The sequence below is a fragment of the Diceros bicornis genome, chromosome 34 (assembly GCF_020826845.1).
Source record: "Diceros bicornis minor isolate mBicDic1 chromosome 34, mDicBic1.mat.cur, whole genome shotgun sequence".
NCBI classification, from domain to species: Eukaryota; Metazoa; Chordata; class Mammalia; order Perissodactyla; family Rhinocerotidae; genus Diceros; species Diceros bicornis.
Window position 1 is genome coordinate 17,824,089 of NC_080773.1, and position 8,795 is coordinate 17,832,883.

Sequence of the window (8,795 nt, forward strand, 5' to 3'; positions counted from 1 at the left end):
TTGCCATGAGAGATGAGGAAACCACCTTCCCAAACTACCCTGAAACGGGGTGGGGGTGGAGACCCACATAGCTGCGCTCAGGAGGAAAGAGCTGGACCAGTGGGGCCTGTGGTCCAGCGTGCATCAGTCTCTAACTGTTGAGGGGGTTGGGGACCCAAAATCTTAGGTCTGAGGGAGGAGGGGCTGGGGGCCTGGACTCCTGAGTGTGAAGGAGGAAGAGGTTTGGGGCTTGAACTCTTGGATCTGAGGGAGGAGAGAGGATTCAGATTTCTAGGCCTTTAAGCCCTTGTGATTCGGGGGGGGGGGCAGGCATCCTTTAGCAAGGCCCTCCCCTCCCCACCCCCTTCCTGGGCTGCCTTGGACGGGGTGAGATATAAAAGGTCTCAGTTTCCTGGGAGAAAGAGCAGGAACGAGAGAGTTCCAGCTGCCCTCATCATGAGCCCTGCCCTCCTGCTGATCCTCCAGGGCATCACCCTCCTGCTGCCCCGTGAGTGAGGACCCCAACCTGGGGGGGGCTTCTCGGGACAAAGGATTGAGATGGATTTGCTCTTCTCATCGCAGGAGTGCAGGGCCTGACCTGTCAGTCGGGGAGAGGTCAGGCTGTGAAGAATGTATCGGAAATGCCGCTCCAGTGGACGGTGACTAATCAGCAAGCCTGTGAGGACGGCTGGGGTTGTCAAGACACACTGATACTCACTGTGAATGGTGAGAAGGGACCCATAGGCCCCAAGCCCGACTCCCACCCTCTCCTGGGTAGAGACATCCCTCCTCCTGCCCAGTCCTACCTGCATTCTGTCTGGGAACTCAGAAGACCCCTCCTCTCCTACCAGGAGCCATCCCCTCCCCAGCAGGGGCACACTCTGGCATCCAGTCACCTCCTCTCCAGTCTCTCACCCCAGGCTACGATGCAGACCCTCCCTCGAGGACCTGGAGTCCTGACCCCACCCCTGCCTCCCTGCCTCTCTTGGTCCAGGACCCCAAGTGCATCTGGTGCTCAGCAAGGGCTGCACCCCGGAGGAAGATCAGGAGGTCCTTGTCACCCAGCACAGGGCAGGCCCGGGCATCTCCATCGTCTCCTACACCCGTGTGTACCGCGAGAGTGACTTGTGCAACAACATCTCCAACACCTTCCCTCTCTGGGACTTGCCTCCCACAACAGGTGCCTGAGGGAGGAGGGAGAGGAGGAGGAGGGGAAAGGGGTGTGGGGAGGAGGGGAGTAACAGGGCTGAGGGGGTTGAGGTAAGCACAGAGGGACTGTTCCTTTCCCCTTCCTCCCACCAGCCCCCCTGTCCACGCTCCCCAGGACGCCCTCCCTTAGCGCAGCTTCTTCTAACAGGCCTGGAGCAGCAAACTGGGCTGGTTTTCTGATGTTCAACCACTCACCTCACACTCTGGCCTTTGCTTTAACCTGCTGCATGCTCCTTTCTGCTATACTGTTGGGTTTAGTTCATTCATGTCTTACTTAGGGTTTTGTCATTTCCTGTCCTTAAGTGAAATGGGCCTGTAACTTTGCACTGTGCTTGTCTGGTATCAGAAATCAGGTTTGGGGCAATGTTTTGCATGACGCCACTCTTTGGAATAGTTTGTGAACACAGATTTCTTGTCTTCTTGGACTGTTTAGTGGAACTTGTGGGTGAAGTCACTTGTTCTTCCCAGAGCACCCACTCCTGTTTTCAGTCCCAGGTGCCCCTCTCCAGATCTCATGTTCCTTCCCTCTCTTGCCCTCTCCCTGGCCAGACGTCCCTATTCTCTGCACCCCAGGCCTGCATGAGAGGGCACATTTTAGGGAGACCAGGGAGGTTGATTTCTGGGGCAAGCAAAAGGGGGGCGGAGAGAAGGCATCTGATCTGAAGGCAGAGCCCTCTCATCCTCCCTCCCCCTTGCTCTCACCTCCCAGTCCCAGGGTCCCTGCGGTGCCCAGTCTGCTTGTCCACAGAAGGCTGTCTGTCTGCAACAGAGCTTCCCTGCCCTGAGGGGAGCACGCATTGCTACAACGGGATCCTACTTATCAGGGGAGGTGAGCTGGGACAGCAGGGTCCCTGCGGAGCACTGAAGAGGGAGGTCTGAGGACCAAGGTCTGGGTTTCTGAGGAGGGAGGGAGCTGAGGCCTGGGACAGGAGGAGGGTGGGCCTGGCTTCCCAGAGCTGCACCTCCCCCTGAAGCTTGGATGGTCCCAGTGACAGCGTCTCCCTCTCTTACTCTCTCCTCCTTTCCACAGAGGACGTCTCCACCAACCTGAGAGTCCAGGGGTGCACATCCCAAGCAGGCTGCAACCTGCTTAATGACACTCAAAAAATCGGGGCCCTGACTGTGAGCGAGAACTGCGATCCTAAAGGTGAGTTCCCCGTGTGGAAGACTAGACTGTGCCCTGCACTTCAGCCTTGGGGCACAGTGCCCCTTGTGAAAGTTGGACATCCAAACACAACCCACCCAAGCCAGCACCCACAAGTCATTCAGAAGTTTATTACTCACTCAGGGTGTGCAGAGGGAGGGATTCTCCTGGAAGGTGCTTCAGTGGGGATGCCAGTAAGAGGTGTGCAACCGCAGGGGAGAGAGAGGATGCGCTGCCCTGGGAACAGATAAACAGGGCCGGAGCCGACCAGTAGGTGTTTTAATTGATGCCAGGCCAGGCTGACTAGGTCAGGGTGGCCTGTCCAGGCGGGAGGGGAACCAGAGAGCAGAGAGGAAGGTCAGAGGGGCAGAGAGGGTGGCTGCTTTGCATTCCACTTTCCCCACTGGGTGTGGAAGTGAGGGCAGGAGCGCCTGCTGGTTTTCACCCTGGGAGGGACTCAGTGCTTCCAATTCCATAGCTCCACACTCCTGACCTTGAGTCACCCTGGGTCTCCCACTTCCCCTCGACCACCCCACCCGTCTCTCACCCACCCCCACCCATGGTCCTGGAGCACCCAGCAGCCCTGCTGCCTAGGAAAGAAGACCAGAGAACACTGAGGGTGCTCCAGGTGTGACAGGGCAAGCAGGAGCCAAACGGAGACACTGGGAGCATCCCCACTTCCTCATGGAAACCACACACTGGGCAGACTGAGAGTGGCCTGGAGTGTCTCAATGAGAAGGGCCACTGTGGGCGGGGAGGGGAGAAGGGACTTCAGAGAGTGAGGGAAGGGCCGTCCCTATCTGAGCCTCAGTTTCCTCATCTGCCCACAGCACCCTGACCGCTAAAGCGTCAAGAGAGAGTTGAGTGAGTTCAGCACACATTCCTCTTTGTGCGTGGATCCCTCTGGCTGGACCAGGAGCCTGAGGGCAGGGCCCGATGTCACTGACATCAAGGTTTTCAGCCTTGGGCAGCAGAAGGGCAGGCTCAGGTTGGGTGCCCGGGATTTGTTTGCTGAAGTGAGTTCCTGCAGGATTCCAAGGTCTCCATGGGGACCCCAGGGGACTCAAACCCCGCCCCTGCCCTAAGAGCCTCCAGGACCAGGAGGGGAGACATCACAGAGCAGAGGGAACAGGGCTGTGGGAGAGGGGTCGGGGGCTCAGAAGAGGGAAGATACTGACGTCCCAGTGGGTGGGTGTCAAGGAGGGGACACCGAGGAGGTGACTGTGAGCTGTGTCTTCAGGATGGGCTGCGATTTATTTGTAGAAGAGGAAAAGGACACGAGCAGGCAGAGGGAACAGCGTGTGCAAAGGCCTGGAGGTGGGTGAGCCTGCTGTTGTCAAGAAGGCTTCCTGGGCTCTGCCTGAGACGGCTGATGAGGAGGATGGGCTACAGCCGGGACTGGGGGTGATTACAGGTTTTCCAGGTAGACGAGGGGGGTGTGGGCCATGAAGGGAGAGCCACTCCAGGCAGAAGGAACAGCTGGGGCAAGGCCACGGAGGCAGCAAATGACCTGGCGTGTCTGGGGAATGGACATTGGTGGGGACGGGAGAGGTGGGGGGGGCTGGTGATGTCCCCGCAAAGCCAGACTGAGGGCTTGGCCTTTCTCCTGAGGGCAGGGGAGCCCTGGCCGGGGGCTGAGCAGGGAGGGTCACAGTCTCAGTCTCTCCTTCTGATTAAGGCTGGTTTAATTGTCTGGCCCTCCTCTCTGGGGCCAGGCAACATTCGTAACCCAGAAGGTGTTTCAGAAACAAATCAGATGCAACACATGCCACACACACACTCACACACACACCATGCCACATACACACCACACATCCATACCACACACACGTCTCTGTACAGCTCACATGTTCCACACACACCCCAACCCTATACACCACACACAATCTACAGACAACACACCACACACACCATATATCACACACAAACAACACACAGACACACAGAACAACATCATGCAGAATAAACACATACCATGTACAGCACACACTGTTATCATTGCACACACACACACACCACACATCACATAACATGCACACACACTACACACACCATACAAACATACCATACACATATCACACACCCCCACACAACCTCATATCCCCCCCACACATACTACACCCCTACACACATACCATACACATATGCTACACAAAGGACACATGTGTTGCACAAAACACAGCTTTTATGCTACTAATGAATATTCCTAACATATATCCACATTCTATTAGCTTTTGACATTGGAGCCAGATCTTGGAGGGTGTGTTTGGCTTCCCTGGTTCAGTTCAGTTCAGCAGTTTAGGAAGAATTTCCTGAGCATCAGCGAGACCAAGCCTCAGAAGCTGGGAACCACAAGAGGTCAGGGAATAAGGGGAGGAGAGAAGCGCATTCCCGGTGACAGAACAGCTCCGTGGAAGGCATGAGGGCAGGAGAGGGCTGGCGGCAAGAGCACACACTGCTCAAGATGGGCCATGACAGGAGCCCAGGCTGAGGAAGAACCAAAGGGCTGGAGCATGAACCGCCTTGACTGCCCTCTAATTAATTGGGTGGTGGTCCCAGGGAGAGTGGTGGGTCAACACAGTCAGGAGAGCACAGCAGTTAAGATCTTAATAACTGAACCAGAGAGATGTGGACTCCCATCTGGGCTCTGCCGCTGAACCAGCTTTTGAGGATCACCACCTCTTAGAGCCTCTTTCACCCAGTTCAGGAAGGAGGCGATGATTCCAGACAGTCAGGAGCAGGGGAGCATATGCAAAGGCCCTGGGATGGGTGTAGGCCTGCTGCGTGTCAAGGAGGGGCCTGGAGGCCAATGTAGCTACAGCAGTGTGATCAAGGGAGAGCAGAGTAGGACCTGTAGATGGAGGGGGTGGGGGAGGCCAGATCACGTAGAGCCGGCGGGGCCAATTTAAGGACTTAGAATTGTATTCTGAGTGGGCTGGGGACCTACTGGAGTCTTCTGAGCAGAGGAGTGACATGAATCGACTTACCTTTATGGGGATCCTCTGGCTGCTGAGTGGAGAATAGAGTGAGGGGGCAGTGGGAGTGGGGGAGGGGACCCCCAGGGAGACTCAGGAGGAAGCAGGTGAGACCCAAGGGCGTCCTGGAAGCAGTAGAGCTGGTGAGACGTGGTCAGGATCTGGAGGGATTTTGCAGCCTAAGCCAACAGGATTTCCTGATGGGCGCAACACGGGGTGTAAGAGAAAGGGGATTGTCAAGAATGACTTGAGCAACTGCTGAAAGGAATTGCCATTGACCAAGGTGGGGAGAACAGGGGCCAGGCTGGGAGGAGGGAGCAGGAGCCACCATTTTGTCATCTGTGAAGCGGGACAGGAATGGTCCTCCTTTGTGGGGGCTGCTGTGAAGGTTACCCGTGTCTGTGGATGCTGCGTGGTCAGCCCAGGAGTTTCTGCCTCAGGGGACACGTCACTGCTGATCATGTGATGGCCTTCAGAGAAGGTCTGGGCTCACCATTTTCACACTAGACTCCTGAGGGCCACAGATGCTGAAGTAGCCGAGGACGATATAGATCCCTGTCTGCCCCATCACTCACCCCAAGGCGCCAGAACGCCTGTGTTCTGAGCCCAGCTCTGGCAATTACTAGTGGAGGGACATCAAGAAACCTGCTTAACGACTCCTCTGCCTGTGTTTCACATCTTGAATATGGGGACAATGATGATAACACCACCTACTTTGGGGATAGCTGTGGGGAAGTAAGGTGATCCAAATGTGGTAAGCTCCTTGGGAGGAGTCAGTGGGCTAATCCACGAAAAGCAATCACCACAGCCAGGCTCATTGTAAATGCTCAGTGCATGCCAGGTATTTGAGTCTTTTTGTTTAGAACATGTGGTTTCTCAGTGAAAAGAAATATATGATGTCACGCCACCCTCCTCATTATCGAGATGAGGACCTTGAGGCCCAGAGAGGGAAGCAGAGATTGGCTCAGGCTGAAGAAGAGCCCTCCGTCTCTCTCCCTCCCAAAGGGAGGAGCAGCCTTCCTCTTGGTGTTGAGAGAGGTCCCTGCAGGTATTTGAGCAAAAATACAGTAAGGAACGAAGTGGGGCTCAGACTTCCAAGGTCCCTTCTAAATCAGACATTAAGGGACTCCGTGGCCAGGTCACCTGGAGTGTGACTCAAGAATGTGATCAACTCCCAAGCCTGGGACCTGGAGGGACAGACACGACTGGTTCCCTGGCTTATCCAGACCCGGGTAGTTCCTTCTCCACAGCTCTTCTGACCTGTCAACGGGGGGTCATGTTGAGGATACAGCAAAACTCGGCTCAGACACCCATCGAATGGACCGCCAGTGGTCACCAGACGTGTGATGCTGGGGAGATGTGTCAGGAGACACTTCTGCTCGTGGACGTAGGTGTGTGGGCTGTGCAAGAGGGTAAGGCCCCTGCCCTGGGTCCCAGGCCTCCCCCCACTGGATTCTGTCCCTAAATTTCCTGCCTGGTTCCCCTCACACCTGGAGTTCTAAATCCAACTCTTCTTCTTTCTGTGCCTTGGTTTCCCCTTCTGAAAACTGGGGGCAATAACAGTACCCACCTTGCTGGATGGTGTTGAGGATATACTGGATAGCCCGTGCGAAGGGCTGAGAACAGAGCTGGCAGAGAGGGAACCAATGGCTTCATTCGAGGTTTACTGAACGTCTGCCGTGTGCCAGGGACTGGAGATTCCATTGTGTCTGCCTTCGTGCAGGTTTATGTGTGAGGAGTGAAACAGAAAAAAACCAACAAGAAAGAGCAAGATACGGGTGTGGAGATAAGAGCTATGGAGAGAAATCTCACAGGAAAAGAAGAGAAGGAGAGTGAGGGGAAGGTTGCAACGTGATAAGAGGGCTCAAGGGAGGCTCTGCTTGAGAATGTGACATTGGCAGTGCTGGGGGAGGACCCAGCCTCTGGCCCCAGTCTTTGTCTACATTCAAGGTTACCTGTGCTCTTGTTTGTGCTCAGGGAACCTGCTCTCACCCTCTGCCTGCTGAGCATCACCAGTGCCTCCTGCCTCCCTCGGAACCTCCCCTCCCTCAGCCCAGCTCTGACTCTCTCACTCCTCAGGATCCAGATCACTCACAGTGGGGAGCAAAGGCTGCAGCAAGATGAGCACACAGGATTCCCCAACTGTCACCGTCTACACGGGTCCCCCCGGAATGCTCGTTGCCTCCTATGCCCACTTCTGCTCCTCCAGTGGGTGCAACAGAGCCAACAGCAGCAGTGTCCTGTTGGATGCCCTGCCCCGTCCAGGTGTGGATCCCAGTGGGCTGGGTGAGACCAGGGACATGGAGAGATGCCACCCCAGAGACAAGAGCCTCCAGGGCTCAAGGAGGTGGCTGCAGCGAGAAGCAGAGCTGTGCACACCAACCTTCTCTCTGCTCCCCAGCTGCCCCTGTCCTAGGAAACATGCAGTGTCCTGTCTGTGTGGAGTTGTTTGGATCCTGCCCACAAAACTCTGAAATTGTGACCTGCCCTAGAGGCACCACTCATTGTTACCGTGGTTCCATTGATCTCAGTGGAGGTGAGTGCTGAAGGTCTCAAGGATGAAGGGATTAGGGGCCTGGATTCACTTGTCCTGAGGTTGGAGGGTGCTTGAGGCCCTAACTTATGGGTTTGAGGGTGGAGGGGGCTGGGGACCCAGACGTCTAGCTCTAGGGCAAGAGGAGACTAAGATGCTGATCTCCTAGTCTGAGAGGGGAGAGGGTGGGTCTGCGATTCCTGCATCTTAGGAATTTATTGTGCTGTGCTTTGTGTCCTCTCTGACTTAGTCTTCACTCTCTAGGTGGGTTCTCCTCCTCAGTGAATCTTCAGGGCTGCATGGTGAAACCTTCCAAATATTTGTTGAATCATGCCCACAATATTGGAGTCTTCTCTGTGATTGAGAACTCTGGGTATGAGAATGAGAATCAGCCTCCTCTTCAAGACAGAGCTGCCCGTACCTCCTACGTGGCTTTGGTGGCAGGGATGGGGTTATCCCTAGCCCTTTGGTGTGGGGTGCCCTCCCTGTTGACCCCATTACCCTTGATTCTTAGCCCTTGCTGACCCCTAAACCCAACACTCTGTCTGACTTCATAACCAAACACCAAGTTATTTTTCCATCCTCCCCATGAATTATTATCCACACACACTCACACACACTTGGTGACCTGATGAGAACATATGGAAGGGCCTGGAGCAGCTGAACTTGCCCTATGGGAGACTAGACATTCAAGCAGTGACCACATGTGTCTGATAAAAAAACATCATGCTTTATCCCAGTGCTGGGGTTTCTCTATGTGAGAGGAGGGCAGGACACCCAGAAATCTGGCACAGGGGAGGAGAGGAATCTGTGAGAGATGCCCCATCTCAGGCCCGTCCTTCACTGGTCTGGGGCATGTCTCCATTCCAGCCTCGGTGGCAGCAGAGCCTTCAGGATGCTGCAGACAGAGGTATCTGGGCATCACCATGACCTGGGAGGTGAAGGTGCACTTCCA

The 8,795-nt window shown here is 55.4% G+C and overlaps 1 protein-coding gene across 1 annotated transcript; it reads left to right on the plus strand.

The window, feature by feature from the left end:
* Nucleotides 1-435: 435 nt before the first annotated feature.
* LOC131397865 (CD177 antigen-like) lies at nucleotides 436-8,364 on the plus strand. Its single transcript, XM_058530975.1, has 9 exons — nucleotides 436-487; nucleotides 562-705; nucleotides 974-1,159; nucleotides 1,898-2,017; nucleotides 2,219-2,335; nucleotides 6,558-6,698; nucleotides 7,387-7,572; nucleotides 7,709-7,843; nucleotides 8,105-8,364. Exons 1-9 carry the CDS (start codon nucleotides 436-438, stop codon nucleotides 8,362-8,364), a joined length of 1,341 nt encoding a protein of 446 aa, XP_058386958.1.
* The last annotated feature ends 431 nt before the right edge of the window (nucleotides 8,365-8,795 follow it).